At 39.7% G+C, this 17,066-nt stretch overlaps 1 protein-coding gene across 8 annotated transcripts in view; it reads right to left on the minus strand.

The window, feature by feature from the left end:
• INPP4B (inositol polyphosphate-4-phosphatase type II B) overlaps positions 1–17,066 on the minus strand; it is a 305,271-nt gene that overhangs the window by 131,055 nt on the left and 157,150 nt on the right. For 6 of the 8 annotated variants that reach the window (XM_065404687.1, XM_065404692.1, XM_065404693.1 and 3 more), the window contains 2 exons: positions 14,162–14,266; positions 1,183–1,291 (listed from right to left, as the gene is read on the minus strand). In XM_065404687.1, the coding sequence (XP_065260759.1) occupies positions 1,183–1,291; positions 14,162–14,266 (214 nt within the window). Of the gene's footprint in view, positions 1–1,182; positions 1,314–14,156; positions 14,267–17,066 lie in introns of all 8 variants that reach the window. The other 2 variants (XM_065404691.1, XM_065404688.1) reach the window with 1 other exon arrangement.

Here is a 17,066-nt window from a genome sequence, read left to right on the forward strand (position 1 = left end):
TAGTAAAGAATAATAGTTTTTAAAGTGTCAGATATGTTTGAGCTAGCCATTTTCTAGCACTACCCCTTGGCGCTGCTTTAGAACATTATGAACTAGTAGCTCAGTCATTCACTTGCCTTCAAAACTAAATATATTGCATTTCATTTTACTCCCTTGGCATCAGAGAGGTAGGTATGGAGTTCCTGCTGACAGCTTAAAATGCATTCTATATTGATGGATGACTAGAGAAAATGCAAGCTGTGTGCATTGAGGGGTTAATGCAAAACCTTTTCTAAGTGACACTGAAATAAATAGTTAATCTGTATCACCTCCTGTTTTATTCTTTGTGATACTGTTAATAATAATAAACTTTGCTGAGAATTGGATTGAAGAGGTAATTTCTCTTCTATGGAGAATCATGGGGATCTAGAGTAATGAGCATGCCAGTGGGAGTCAGTACCTCGAGTTCTAATACAAGTGCCACTTATTGACTGTATAGGCTTGGCCTAGTCATTGAAGGCCTGAATTTCAAAAGCACAGAGAACTAACAACTACAGTTGAATTCAGGGGGAGCTGCAATTGCTCAGATCTTCTGAAGGGCCCACACAGCACATGCATAATTCCATGCTTAGTCAACAAAATATTTAAGTGTAATGTTGAATGTGCATAAGTGCTTTTGCAGAACTGGGGCTATAATAAAGCTTTTTTTTCTCCCTCTGAATCTGCTTCCCATTTTGCAGAATGGGAATAATAATATTTTCTTACCTACTTCACAGGGGACTTGAGAAGATTATTTAACATTTCTATAGTGCTCTGAAAAATTGAAAGTGCTATTTATAGACATGATACATGTAACTATTACAAGAAACTGCATTGGAATATAGCTACAATTACTCTCCACTTAGCATAAAGCACTTTCTTAGCAACATGTTTCCAAGCTTAAATATTCCTTAGGCTCCCTGGAATAGAGAGAGAAAACATTATAAGGTCTTTAATGTTGAGTCCAGAGTTAAAAAATAAATCTTGCTATAAATAAAATATCCCAAACAAATTTAAAGCAATCTATTGGAGAAGGGAAGATAAATGCACTGTTTCATGAAAGATACCTTAACTAGTCCAAACAGATGATCTGTTATGCATTTAACAAATAAGACTGTTTTATTATTTGATTAGCAGATAATCGTTATTTATAGAAGTACTTACTTTCGCCTTTCTGCCTCAAATTTACTCAACAGTTTCCGAAGACCACCATTCTTAAATCCCTGATAATGTGCTGCAGGGGCTCCCACTGTGATGACATCATACAAAGCATCTGGAATGGGAATAGACAAGTACTGAGATTTGCATGCGCATCCACATGTGCAGGGCATGGCTGCACTGTTGAATCCACTCTACAGGAGATGGAGGGACTGATTCTGAATAATTTACTAGGAATAACTGAGAACAGGGTCACAAGGAGGCAAAGAGAGCTAATCAATCTTTCCACACAGCCACGTGCACACCTAACTAACTTAGAATTTTACCTGATTTATTGCTACCTTAATGATATGCCACAGTGTAGAACAATGTGTCCTAGCTCTGTAGTTTACTAAGGTACAATGCAAATTGGCCTTTTGTGTATTTCACTTTATAGTGTCTTAGGTCGCTTAATTTGCAGTCAAGTTGAAATGCATAGATGATATAGCCAGAAGGATAATTATAATCAACTAGTTTGACTTCTCTCATAAGACAGGACACAGAATTTCACCCAGTGATTCCTGCATCAAGCCCATGACTTCAAGCTGAGCTAGAGTATATCCTTTAGAAAGGCATCTAATCTTGATTTAAGGACTTCAAGTGACAAAGAATCCACCACATTCCTAGGTAAATTGCTCCAATTGTTAATCACCCTCACCATTTAAAATCTGCACCTTATTTCTAATTTGAATTTATTTAGCTTCAGCTTCCAGCCATTGGATTTTGGTATACCTTCTGCTTGCTGGATTAGTCTTCTCCTATCAGGTACCAGAGGGGTAGCCATGTTAAGCTGGATCCGTAAAAAGTGACAAAGAGTCCTGTGGCACCTTATAGACTAACAGACGTATTCAAGCATAAGCTTTCATGGGTGAATACCCACTTAGTCAGATGAATGTACACGAAAGCTTATGCTCCAATACATCTGTTAGTCTATAAGGTGCCACAGGACTCTTTTTCGCTTTCTCCTATCAGAAATCTTCTCATATAGGTACTTACAGACTGTAAGCATGTCATTCACTGCCATTTAATATTTTAAAGTGAAAAGTTGTATGTACTTGCTTTCTTTTAAACTCTTGTGGAGTCCACATGGATTTCTTCTCTGTCTTATGGGAAAAGGTGAAAACTTTTAAAACTGCCCCTTTCTTTGTGTACCAGCAGTGAGCTGCAGGCACAATTATCTGCTAGCACAAATTGTAACAAACAGAAATCTGATTTCACCTTCACGTTAGATATCTAACTGCTGTTGTTTACACATGCATTTAATAATGGCTGTAATTTTGTGCCCCCAGTTGACTATAGGTGTGAAAACTGAGGCCTTTGGGGCCTTTTAAAAATCTGTCCCAAAGGAATCATAAGAGGATCTTTCTCCAGCTAAGACTAGTTGTATCCATTGATGGAGCCTGACATTTAAATTGAAATAGAATCCTCTCAGTCTCGAAAGCGATCAGTTTTTAAATATATTCAGTTTATGGCTGCAAAGCAAGTCTGGTTTTTTTTGGTTTTTTTTTTTGCATTCTGATGACAAATGTCCCTATAAGCAAGAACACTGCATAAATGGACTGTATTTTATTTGTGGAGCTGAGTTTCAAAGAAGATGCATTCAAACTGATTTTACACTGATGCGTGGTTGCTCTTCAGAACTCATTTAAAGCAGAAGTGGAATAATGTCATTAGCCTTCGGTGAGCTCCAGGATTTCTAAGTAGTCCATTCATTGCCGGCCCATAGTTTTATCTGTAGTATATAATCTTGGGTTATTAGCGTTCCACTACTATACATGACAGTAAAATCCAGATTCTCAAAGGTCTCTAGGTGCTTAACTCCCACTGATTTCTGTGGGAGTTAGTCACCTACATATCTCTGAGGACCTGGAGCCAAGTTTTATATTTCTTAGAACAATGGTGACTCTAAAACAGAATAGGATGAAACTGTGAGGTTAACTGGATAATGGCATCTGAATTTTTTTATAGATAACTCATGACATATGTAAAAGGGAAGCATTTGAAAGTCTAAACCCCAGTGGTTTTGCTTTATTTTATATTGAAATCAAGTCAACACCCATGGTGGTCACTAATGAGAGCTCACAATACTTTGTATGACCATAAACCATTTTGTAAATTCTCACAGTTATTTCACAGTAAGTTGTGATAAAGGGTGGTAAGTCATCAAACAGTCTCTTGTGTATACCCCCAAAACTGGTGAAGCATGGGAATATTTGAAAATACATCTTAAAATTATTATTTTTGAATGTGAGGGAAGGGAATGCAAAGGAGTAGGAAATAAAGAATGGTTTATTTAAATCCCATTACTTTCATAAAGCTATTTACACTTATAAAATACTAGGGTTACCATATTTCCACAATCAAAAAAGAGGACACGGGGGGGGGGGGGAAGCCCCGCCCTAGCCCCGCCCCCATCCACTCCCTCCCACTTCCCACCCCCTGACTGCCCCCCTCAGAACCCCAACCCCCCCTGCTTCTTGTCCCCTGACTGCCCCCTGCTGAGAACCCCCCACCCTAACTGCCCCCCCCCAGGACCCTACCTGTCCCCTGACTGCCCCGACCCTTATCCACTCGCATGGGTGACAGGGTTGTAGAAATTTTGGTGGTGCCCAGAACCCACCCCACCACCTGCCTAAGGCTCTGGGAGGGGGGTTGGGTGGGGGGAGGAGGTCTGGGGTGCAGGTCCTGGGCTGGGGATTAGGGTGCAGGAGGGGTGCAGGTTCTGGGATAGAGTTTGGGTGCTGGGTGCAGGCTCCGGGGTGGGGCAGGGGGTGGGTGTGCAGGAGGGGGTGAGGGGTGCAGGCTCTGGGATGGAGTTTGGGGGTGGGAGGCAGTGCAAAGGGAGGGGGTGCAGGCTTTGGGAGGGAGTTTGAGGGCAGGAGGGGGTTGTGGGGGAGGGGGTTTGGGAGGGAGTTTGGGGATAGGAGGGGATGCAGGGGTGAGGGCTGTGGGTCTGAGGATGAGGGGTTCATGATGCAGGAGGGGGCTCAGGGATGGAGCAGAGGATGTGGGGGGCTGAGGGGTTTGGGGCATTGGAGAGGCTCAGGGCTAGGGTGGAAGGGCAGGGTAAGGGCAGTCTGTCTTCCCATTATTGGATGGGGGCACTAGGACCCAGGGGCAGCAGACAGCAGTTGCTGCTGGCTCTGGCAGTACAAGCAGACAAGGGAGAGGCAGGCAGGGAGGAGGGGGCCCACGGGGGTGGTGGTGCGCGGAGGGGGGGTGGCAGGTGGAGGCCGGGGACCCATCCAACACTCCCCCGCTCCCTGACTGCCCCCTCCCGGACTCCCCTTACCATTCTGGCTCCACGTGTTTGCAAAACACGCTGCCCGGTGGGTCGGTTTGTGTGTTACACAGGGCTGCACACAGAGGGAGGGGGGAGCAGGGGAGGGCTCTGGCTGCTGGAGGCCAATGGGAGCAGCTCAATTGGCCCAGCCGCCCAATCAGCAGCCGCACTCTGCATGGAAGGGAGGGAGGGAGGTGAGGGAGAAAAAAACCCCGGACATTTTAACCTTGTTACCAATTCCTCCCGGACGGCTATTTAGAGACGCAAAAGCCGGACATGTCCGGGGAAATACAGACGGATGGTAACTCTATAAAATACCCATCCCAAGCCTCTGAAAACTTATAACATTAAAACACTAACATCAATTACAAATTAAGACCTTAATATCATCAAAAGAAAACTCCTCCCCAAGCAGAAATACAAACTGATACACTCAATCATTTACTGTCAAGCCAAAACTTGGAATAAAAAGATGTCTTACAACCCGCTTGAAAGGTCAGCAAACAAGCTTTATAAGACCAGTTCCAGAGCTCAGGGCCTCCTCTCCCAAATCTAGTCCAGCTATAGCAACTGCATCAGCAGTTCTCAACTGTTAGGATGATATGTAAATTCACACATTGCTTCACAGAGCACAGTCAATACTTCATATTACAAGCAGACAAACTGGAAGCCTATTTTGAATATACTTGCAATCTCAGCTGGTTGAAATTTAAAAATAAAGTTCATGAAAAAAATTGAAACTTTCAAGTTGTTTTCATTTTGCAAGGTTCAAAATAGACCCACATGGTTTATTTTTTCATGAACATTATTGAAAACACTGACTAATGTTTTTGTTTCCCAAAAACAGGTAATGGTAAACAATGCTGATAATATCTTCAATACAAATGTCAATTAAAATATAACAAATTTTGCATAACAAAAAAAAATTCGAAAAGACAACTGTTTACAAACTTTTTCAGTTCCAGGGGCCATTTTTCTACAAATCAATTAAGTGAGCAATTGCTTTTTGATCTACTGGAACCTTTCTGCTGGTTTTCAAAGAGACTGTAGGTTCTTGTAAAGCTTACTGCAGTAGTACAGCCTAGAGATCACAAAAAACATCAGTATTTACAACATCCGTTCTACATCCGAAAAGAAAGGTCCCAATCTCATTGCCAAACTTCGAAAAACATACTCCTGACCATTACTGCTACCAGAACATCGCTTAGTGCTGGGAGAGACACTAAAGCAGCTAGTTACTAGATTCTGTGAATGTATACAAATACACTATCACAGCAATTCATTAGTGCAAGCCTTGATTCTCAGGAATGTGCATATTTCTGAATGGTATAAAGGCTAACATCTTCCTCTTCATCTCTTTCAAAGGGAAAATCTATTAAAATGTGGTGGTTCTATTTCATAAGATTGATTTCTTGTGAATGCATGAGTCAGGTATTGTTGCCCTTTGGTGTATCTTATTTTCCATTTCTGTGTTCCCAATGCTGTTGCTGGGTTACAGCACTGATAGGAAAGTAAATAAAAGCTGTCACAATAGATAGACACAGCTCCTGCAGCATCATAATAAGAACAAAATAAAGTGTTTACAAATAAAGTTGACAGAGAATGAAATATTTTCTGGCTTCAGTGTTTGTTTGTTAAATTGGAAATTTAAACATATATGTATAGTATATTAAATGGGAGTATTCATTAAAGGTCTAAACCAAAGCCCAGTGAAATCCAGCCCTAAATCATTATAAACAAGCACACACACGTTACATGGAAAGCTACATTTTCAGACATGAGTGATTTAATTGCATCTGTAATATTTGTGTACAAATAGGAATCTGGGGTGAAATTCGCCCCATAGAGGTAATCAGAACAAGGCCTATGCAGCACTAAAATCCCACAAGCGCTATTTTGAGTGTTTAAGTGTGACTTTTTAGTAATGCACAGGTTCTCTGCACAAGAGTGAGTTTCACCCTCTTTGCATGAAGATTAGAGAATTGTGCAAATAAGCCACTCAAATGCCCAATAAACATATGCAAATGTGGAGTATTTTAGTCACTCATATTTGAAAATGTGGCTCTAAGAGTTTGCAAGGAGAGCTCATTTGTCGTGTAGATATATAACATTTAAAAGTATGGTATAATGTCACCAATTTTGCACAAATTTGCATTTGTAAGTGCCATCAAACATTCCTCCCACATAATCTCCAGCCTCTCAAGAACTGACTTTGGGCATCTTAGAATGAAATACTAAGACACATTTGATAGATGGAATTAAAACCTGCCTTGTATCACAATATTAAACAAGTCTGACAGTTTCAGGGTTAATCAGCTTTTAATCACTAGCTCTATTAATGTTTACATGCTAATTTGTTTCTGAAAACCTCTTAAGAACATCCTGGATGCCCTCTGAAACATGACAAGTGAAGCATAAAATGAGGAAAGATATACTGGAAGTCAAAGTGCAACTTAGCACAAAAAGGTGAGCAGGTACTACGTATTGCTCGGAGCATATATTTGACGCAAGCTGTAAGTCTTTAGTGCTTGTCAAATAAAACCTGTTTCAATAAACATCATGCACTTTGACAGCTGGATATGATATATGTTCAGGAAGTATTATGCATACATGGGTATAAGCATATCCTGATTCTCAAAGGTTTATTATTATGTATTATTTGTATTGCGTGTGTGTGTGGGGGGGTGCTATTGGCCCCAGTCAGGATTGGGGCCCCATTCCGTACAAACACGTGATAAAAAGATTGTGTCTGTTCCAAAGAGCTTACAATCTAAAGTCCCAATGTTGCAAAGGGATACGTGTAAGCAGACCTCTCCCCTAGGCAGAGTCCCATTAATTTTGATGCACAGTATCTTTGCAGGGTCAGCATTTTACATCTGTAATTTTAATTCAGATTAATGGGAACTACATACCTAACTTCCATCTCATTCAGATGAGAAAATCTTACAAAAAACCCTCCTAGAAACAAACAAACAAACAAACAAAAGATAAGGATATTTGGAAATTATGCCTAAGAAAACTTAATCCACTCCTTTAAAACGAAAACAATTTTAGAAGAAGAGTCTAACAGTTGTCTGCTTGTCATAACTCACAAGCTAAGTGGGGTCAGGCAGGTAATAGAAGAAGGGGAAACGCTAAGAAAAATCCAGGTACTGGGGGGGGGGGGAAAGGTTATTGACGATTCAATAAGTGGTGCTCTTTTTTCAAAGTCGCTGTTTAAAAATATATCTACACAGTGTTGTGCTACTGAGGCTGGTGCCTTCATCTGAGACATAAAATTAAGGTTCTGAGCTCTTGTGGATTTTAAAAATTTGATAGTGCTTTCACAGGATATTGCCCACATTCAAATTTGTGTACTTATAGTCTGCCTATCCAAATCCCTTGTGTGGTTTCAGTTAGATATGGTATTCTTCATTTCTTGTATTAAATTGTTGTGTGATTTGCTGTTAAACAGTAAACAATTCCCACATTCCAGCCAAAAAGTGGATGCTCATCCATAGTGGTAGGTGATTACAATTTTATAGTTTGTACAGTTAGTAGAGGTCATCAAGTACTTCGGGTTCTGTTTAGAGTCAATGTACCAGGAACATGTTAGAGCCTTCAAAAGGTGCGATTTCTGCATTTGTATTGCAATTTAGAACAAAATGTCATCACTTTATCAATGTACTGATATCAATTGATCAGTAAGCCTTGACTTTCTTACTTATATATATATATATATACACACACACACACACCAATGGACAAATTCCATTAAACATATCTTTTACCTGTATAAGATGATGCTAAAAATTATATGGAAGCAGTACAGGTAAGGTATTCCGTACTAAACACTGACAACTGACATATGACACAAAATTACACTTGTATTGCCTGGGTTGCCTTTGTGGCACCTCTTGTGGCCCATCAAGGCACAATGCACTCAGCTGCAGGTCTCTGCTGGTAGGTGACTGTCTCCAAAGCCAGTGCTAGGCATAAGCAGACTAAACAATTGCTTAAGCCCCCAAGCACTCAAGGGGAGCCCCTATTCGCTTTTATTATGTGTTTTTGGGTTGGGGTATTCCTGCTTAGGGCCCCCAATGGGCTAGCATCACCTCTGGCTGTCTCTGTGAGATCCAAGATAACAGACCCTCTGGTCAAGGCATGCTTCTCTCCTACCGATTCCAGGGTATTAAGGTCCAAAGGAAAGCAGGGACAAAAAACCCCACAACTCAGAACAGAGTGGTCCGACAAACCTTTGGTGAGATCCCGTCTTTCTGTTTTAGGCTTATCTCCAAACAGTCCATGCTTCTGCTGATTCTTCTAGGTGCTTGTCATCCATTCTAACAGGGGCTCATCTGGCTGGCAAGGCAGCTCAGTCTATGGACTGCAACTAGGCTTCTGTCCCATCAAGAGAAGCAGAGCTCTGTTCTCCTCCCTGGTCAGTCCTGCACAGGGCTAGGTCTTCCCCTTTTAACTCCTCTCTCCAAGCCTGACATTTAAGGCAGTGGGGCCTACAGGCTACCTCCCATTGCCAGTGTGGGGCCTATCTACCCCCCACCCCTTTTAAGACCATGTGAAGGGAATATGAAAACTTTCTATATTTTCAATAGGATCTGTAGTTATTTGCATTTGGTGCTCTAACTGGTCTGGTTTGTAAGCTAAGAAAAAGTTATTGCTAGCTATTACAATACATCTACGCAATGAATTAGGATGAAAAATTAAGTCAGTGGTCTAGGAGCACCTGAAGTTTACTGAGGATTATTTAGTTTGTCATTATGAGACATGACAGCATTAGTTCTGCTCTATTACAGCAGAGCTGTATATTCATTTATTTATTTACACATTGGGAAATTAGCTTTATAGTTAAGTTTTGGTAGATGCATGTGCTGCCTTGATTTATTTATATTTAAATCTATAAAAAATGCATCTAGCATGAATGTCCCTAAGCACCTGATCATCATTTAAAAAGATTAAACAATATAGTAGCCAAGTCAGACAAAAATTCTCTTGCCACCTAATATTAAATACTCCTAGGGGGATTCTGCACCAAAAAATTCAAAATTCTGCAAAATGCTGCATATTTTATTTGTCAAAATAATGCAATATAATCACACCAGTTTCAATTGTTTTGGTAATTTATTTAAACTACAATACAGACAAAAGTCACAATAACTGTTCAGCATTTCATAAACACATGAAACTTAAGTTACAAAACACTTGGTAAATAATACCCTGCATTCTAGTTATAATCCTGGATGTTCATTAAAATTACATTACAGAACACCAAACATTAAAAAAAAAAGTAGAATGCAATTTTAAATTGCTCAGACTTTCACACATGCAAGTCATACACTTTTGCTAATCATTGTCCTGGTCCTGGCTGGGTACTTTGGGGAGTGCTTGGTTCTGATTGTCCTGACAATTTATTGACTGCTTGGTAAAGGTTTTATATGCCCTCAAAGTTTTTTTTTTTTTAAATGGTTAAGTAAAATAAATCCTGAGCTGCAATCTAACCCCATTGTGCCACTTTGGCACAGGAAAAAAGTTAGAAAGAACATAGATCTTCCTAGCTGAGGATTCCCTTATGGTCATTTATAAGGCTCCTTTACATCACTCTGGCAATGTAGGGGCCTTAAAATTTTCACAGGTTTTATGATCCTGGGGGAATTGACTGAGAATGGGAACAGTTAACTAACAATAGGAACATTAACAATGTAACTAGGTAGGCAGGCAGCTACATTTGTGCCTCAGACAATGAGATCAATTAACTAACAGGCAGGTTGCTATATTTCTGCCTCTAGCCTGCATCGTGCATAATAAAAAGCCGTACCCTTCCACGCCAGCAAGCTGCAGTAGCAAGCAAGAGGGAAAGAGTCTCTCTTTCTCTCTCTTTTGTTGGCCCGCATGTACGCCCAGCCCCCCCACGGTGATCAACCACACAGGCACGTATGCCCAGTCCACCTCCCCCGTTTCTGAGGCTGCTCCAGGCAGGCTGGAACAGACGTGCTGCCTGGGCTGCCGGGGAAGAGGCGCATGTCCCCCGGCAGATTTTTTTTTGCATTTTTCTGTGTGGGAGGCACAGAAAAATGCTGGCCATATGAATTCTGCCCCACCTCCATTAGTCGTTGGGAACACAGCATAGAACAGATCTTGTTAGCAGAGAAATTAGGCACATTCATCAAAGTCCATCTTAGGGGGATCCAGAGCGCAGGGCTTCCCAAGTCCCAACAGGAGAGTGACCAGCTTCCAGCAGTCCAGCCTCAGTCACACCTAGCTGCCCTCCTCCTTCCTGTGTCTCCTTCCCGGGCAAACAAGTCACCTGGCCTCCACCTCTCACTTGGTCCTCGAACACCTCTGGCTGATTCTTGCAGAGGATGGGCCCTGGCTATCAGTTGCCAAGTTACAGAGCATCGACCATTGTCTGTGCCCAGGCAGCCAGATGGCAGTCACGTCTGCCCTCTAGGGGCCTCTGCAAGTATCACACTCCTTTGTCCCACCACCTAGATACTTGAGTAACACATAGGGGAAACTGAGGCACACACACATTATTCAGAGAAAACATGAACAACATTCCCACTTCGTCACACACTCTGTCAATGAAGCTAGAGTGATGAGAGACAACCTAAAAAGACGCAGGGGAAAGAAAAGTGCCCAGAGAACATCTCACATCACATTGAAAATTAACACAAATTATCATCATCAGAGAAACCAACTCTTATTTAAAATCTCATCACTTCAGCCCTATATCCTGACTCTACCAAGCATCGATCTTTAACAAATCCCTTCATAACATACTATCTCAGCAAATCACTTCCCAATGCAAAAATGATCATACACATTTTCTGTAAAATAAGCTCCACAACTAGTTCAATAATTAGTATGAAACCGCATATAATACCAGACAACTCATTGGTAGTTCAAGGAAAACTCACAACAAAAATAAAAATCCTACAGCTGAAATCCTTGTTCATCATAATTCCATAAACACTATCGAAGATTCCATTGTCTCTGAAGCTACGGGTGTTCAGCATTTCTAAAAATAAGGCCCCTACTATCACTAATTATTCCTCTCAGAAATAGACCCTTATTAAAACAGAATCCTTCCGATTTCTCTAAAGGAACTTAGTAGCAACTGCTTAATTTCTCAAAGCCTGTATTGAGTGGCAGAAACTCTCAGCTTCCCCATAGGTCACACTAAGTCGATAGCTGGCAGTTAGTAAAGCCTTAAGACATTTCAGTGGAATTAGTTCTACATCCTTCATAAAGTTTTAACGTTGGGCCAAATCCTGACATCTACTCAGGCAAAATACTCATTAACGTCAATGGGCATTTCTGAGTATGAGTCTGAATATGGCCTTCAGGATTTGGCAGATAATTTTGATGGAGAATAAAGGAAAAAATTGGCTGGCCACTTAGCTTCTTTTATTGTAATAACTTTCTCTGTTACTCAGCATACAAAATATACTCTACAGAAGGTAAATAGTGCTTGTTCTCTCCGCAAACATCTCGTACAAGGAACACTACTGCTTAAATATAGTTCTGCAAGCTTTAAAGAATGGACTCTAACCCCAAGGGCCCATAAACATTAGAGCAAAATGGAAAGTGAAACCCTTTACAGCCACTGGAGCAGCAGGTACTTTTTCAGACTGAATTTTGAAGCTTCCTTTTGGTTTTATAATAAAATTTGTGACAGTTGGTCATGTGATAAGCCTTCTGGATGAAACCATTCCCTGCAAATCCTATTGCATGCAAACTCATAAGGAACACGTAGGACTTCACAAAACTCATTGGCCTTGTTTAGAATTTTGCTTTTTACATATTGTTGCCTGATCTTTTGATTGTTCATTGATTAGGTTATTGGCTTAGTTTGCCCAGTTAGGACTCTGTAATTTGGTAGGTTCTTGTCTCAAGATAAGGCCCACTATTATCAGAATTACTCTAGGAGCCTTGTGGGGCACAGCCATGACAGCAACACTCACACTCAGGAAGACCTTGTGTAACTGTAAAAGTGTTATGATTACAATGATTAGTCCAATAAATAAAACAATCCAAACAAGTAAAGCAATGTAATATAAAACTGTCAGAGCAACCAGCACCATTGCCAGGTATATACACACTCACTATCATTCTATCCTTGGGGAAAGCGCTAAAGGTTGAGACAGATCCTAGTCTAACTCCGGCATACGGATGAAGAACTCCAACAGCTCTATCTGAGCTGAGACCAGATGTTTTATAGGCCTTGATGGTCCTCCTCTTGTATATGTACGCATAGCTCTTCCCTCCTTTAACATATCTTAACTTCCTCACCCTCATAATATTGGGGTGCCCTTATCCTATAGGCTAGTATATTAATTAAGCAAAACTTATTATCATATACATCAGCTGGATTACTATGGTAATATTACTTTGCTAATATTCCCCTCCAAAAATACTCAGATAGGTAACTGCAAGAAGGCAGTTTGTACCAATCAGCAGTTTGCAACACTTGTGATTATGACAAAACAATAAATAGTCTTATACCATCTTGTGACTTACGGTTACTGTTAGTTTATTTCAATATGCTAACTCTTTGAGCAATTACTCCTACTCAGGCTATAAGGCCTTATACTTATGCTAACTGCTTAAGCTATTCTTATAGGTCTAGACCTATAGGTCTCTTGCATTCCTGCTATCAATTCCGCTCCTTTATCTTATAATTACTGCTATAATTATTACATGGCTACAATACTGGTTAACACACAATTTATTGAGCGAATTTGATCCTTTTTCTTGTTCATTAGCGCAACACCAACATACTGCATTTGTTAGAAATTTGTACACTGTCTGAAATTGTTTATTGAATATTTTATGCAAACAAATTACAGCCTGTGGTTTACTTGTTAATAGTTTGCTGCAAGTATTCCTTTGAATATTCAATATCCATAGCCGAATGCTTGAGCTGTGTGACTGGTTACCCCAGGTACATGGTATTGTTTCTATTCCTTGATCAGCTGACCTAAACTTAATTTCTGCTTATGTTTTATGATTATATAAATCTCAGCTAAGGTTTAAGAATTCATTTTCCACAAACGTTTTAACAAACAAATATTTCCTTAGATGAATATTGATCAAAAGCAAACAAAACAATTGCAAACAGAGCTTAAGCAAAATTTTCTTTATAAATCACTATAATTTTTGTGACTAATTTTTCTCTCTAATCTCTCAGCCCTAAAATCCACGTAAACTCATGCCAGCCAGTTGCACACAAATCTAGCCTATTGTAATGAAAAGGAGTTAATGAAAAGGAAACTGAGCCATTTAACTACTTCCCTACCATACCACTTCATGGACCATGTTGACCAAGTTTAAACAGCATGTGCCAAATCGTGGTTCCACTGAAGTCAAAGGAAAATCGCCCAATTACTTCAAAGTGACCAAGATATGGCATTATATGAAAAAAGTGTTTTAGTACTATTGAGAATATAGTGCCTAACCTGAAGGCACACCTGTCTAAGCACCATTCTTCTTTGTCAAGTTACAATGGTTTACTATAGAAGAAATTGGAGATTTTTGAACAGCTGCGCTATGAGTTAAAATGCATGGAGTTTATAAAGGGTTAAAAAGAAAAATAAACTTTCTGATTATATATAAACCCCATTATAGTATGACACAATTAGAGCATTTCTCTGGAATATGCTTTACCTTTCAACCGAGGACTGTGCACATGCATTCTCTGCAGATGGAGATTTATTGGAACAAATTCTAGTGTCTTTTCTCCTTTACTACAGCTTGATTTGAAAGAAGATCCTAGAAAACAAAAGTTTAAAGAATCATTATCTCAAGCACCCAGCAGATGTTTTGTCTTTTTTTTTAAATGTTAGGACAATACTTGTACGTTAGTGGCATTCTTTAATTTACTTTCAATGTGTAATCGTGTATTAAGAAAAGAATGGTTTGCTAACTGCGTCTCAGCATGCATCCATATTCTAGTCAACAAAACAGCTTTTAATTCACAGAACAATCTAATTTGCTGAGAGACATTGTTCCTGCTGCCTGGAATTGGTCCACAGCATGCTGGAAATGATGCCACAGTTAACATACATTAAGTTTATATTGTGCTAAAAATACAGGAGCATGGAGATATGACACTACATATTTCCACTAGCAAGTGAGAACTTTTGGGTTTTTTTAAAGCAAAACGAATGCACTGACTAGAATATTGTTCTTTCCTGAAAGTGAAAACAAAAAACTTTGAATTGTTCACATTTCAGTAGGAATCATTATAAATAAGCCTTCTTTCTAAAATGACGACGTGATAATAAGCTACTCACAATGTGCTGAAAAGATTGGACTATACACTTCCAAAATATCCAAAATATGAGATTATGAGTAACTAAGTATAGTTATTTTGAATGTTTAAAGGAACACTGTCAATGCTGGCAGGCCAAAAAGCTAATTTACCAGCTGATTTTTGATGGTATGTACACATGATGTAGTAGCTTGTAATTTGCCCTTTCTATGCCTGTCTGTTCTTATGATTAGACACTATATTGAAAATTATCATTATTTGTAGTGCTTGCAGAGAAATGCTATTCTGGCTTTGTTTTTCTAAGACCACACAGGAGTGTGGGCATTTTCTATTTCCATTCAAAGTCATTTTGGGGGGAAAAAGATTCAGAAATTGTAGCAAAATTACATTTGCAATTTTAAAGGTACCATAAGTAATATTTTGGGTTTGACAATCTTGAAAGCGTTCCTTTAATCCTACATTTTCCTCTAAACAAAGAAAATGAAGTAATGAATAAACTCGCTTTGTATATATATGACCACAGAGACTTCTGAAACTTATTTTTTTACATGTTAATATCAAGCATCCCACTCCTTTTCTTGTTTTTTCCCCCTATAGCCAATAAAGAAGAAAAGGTTAAAGGGCAGGTTAAAATATGCATTTAATTTTATTCTGCATTATCATCTTATTTAACTGAAAAGGTCTAGGGACACATTTCTGAAAATAACATGTGGAAAGATGAATCCCTTTGTGAGAGAGAAGAGTGCAATGTAGTCTATAGGAAAAAAACTGATTGAGGAAGAAAAAATTATGATAAAAACAAATTTAAAAAAAAATGGGTGCTGAGAATGTATACAGGAACCAATAAATACTTTGTTCTACAGAAACATTTTAATATGTGACAAGAAAACATGAGAACTTAATTGACAATTTGTAAAAATGAAAGAAGGAAAGCTATTATAAAACCAGCACTAGGTTTACAGTGAAGGAAATGCCTGTACTGATTTGATTGTGAAGGGGATTGGGACACACACTAATGTTGTCAGTGGAAGACAGGGAAACAACATCACTGACAGTGAAGCTATAAATCAGCAGCACAGGCAGAAAGGTTTCCTCATGATTCTGAGATGTCAGATATCACTGCTCTACAGCCAAAATGCTTCTGAAATAAATGTAGTCAAACTTTACTAATTCTGGGTCACTGAGAATGAAAATTATGCTTAAAATTGTTGATTGGCTCTAGTTTTCAAGATATGCTATTGGGTCAGTATATACGACCCTTGACTTGGGAATGGCGGAGGATAAGTGAGTTATAAAGGGAAGGGATCTCAATTTAAACCAGAAATGACTAAAATACATCTTTGACTGGATCTATGAATACATCTATGACTGGGTTTGGACAGTACTTGCTTTTTAGGCAAAACAATGAATGATGCAATCTGAAGCTGGTATTGCGTCATACATGATATGAATTGCATCATGTTATTCCTAGAAGTCATGGATGATGCAATCCTAACGAAGCTTACATCACTCTGCTGAACAAATTGCCCTATATCAGCTCTAGAAATCATACAGTGTCATGCTCTCTTATTTGTCAGTGTTTGATTTTGCAAAGGGACACATTTCTGTTTAGCCAAAGTGAGCAGAGATGCCTCGTACTTGTGTGAACAGTGCAGATAACTTCTGCTATGTTTGTGGTGAAGTGACTTTTCATCACAAAAGCGCAGTATAACCACTATGGTTAAGAAAGCCTATCACCTTTATTTTGGCTGCAAAATTGGAGATCAGGACAAGAGGTGGGCCCCACACATATGCTGCAACACTTGTGCAACAAATCTTCGCCAGTGGTTGAACAGGAAAAGGAAATCTATGCCTTTTGCAGTGCCAACGATTTGGAGAGAGCCAACAGATCATACCAGCAATTGTTACTTCGGCATGGTGCCTCCAGTTGGGAAAGGTGTATCAAAGAAGAAAAAGTGGACTGTGCATTATCCAAACATTCCATCAGCTATACGCCCAGTACCCCACGGAGAAGGACTGCCGGTTCCTGATGCACCAGAATCATTCTCACTTGAGTCAGATGAGGAAGAGGATGAAACTTCTGGTCCTGAACCATCAATGTCACAGGACCCACATTTTCTCCCATCCTCCTCCTCTGAACCACACCTCATAACACAAGGTGAACTGAATGACCTTGTCAGGGATTTGGAACTACCCAAGAGTAAGGCAGAGCTGTTGTGCTCCAGTCTACAGCAGTGGAATCTCCTGGCAGGTGATGTTAGGGTTTCCATGTTCCGTGACCGTCAAAAGGATCTTGTC

The sequence above is a fragment of the Emys orbicularis genome, chromosome 5, assembly GCF_028017835.1.
Source record: "Emys orbicularis isolate rEmyOrb1 chromosome 5, rEmyOrb1.hap1, whole genome shotgun sequence".
In the NCBI taxonomy this organism is placed as follows: Eukaryota; Metazoa; Chordata; order Testudines; family Emydidae; genus Emys; species Emys orbicularis.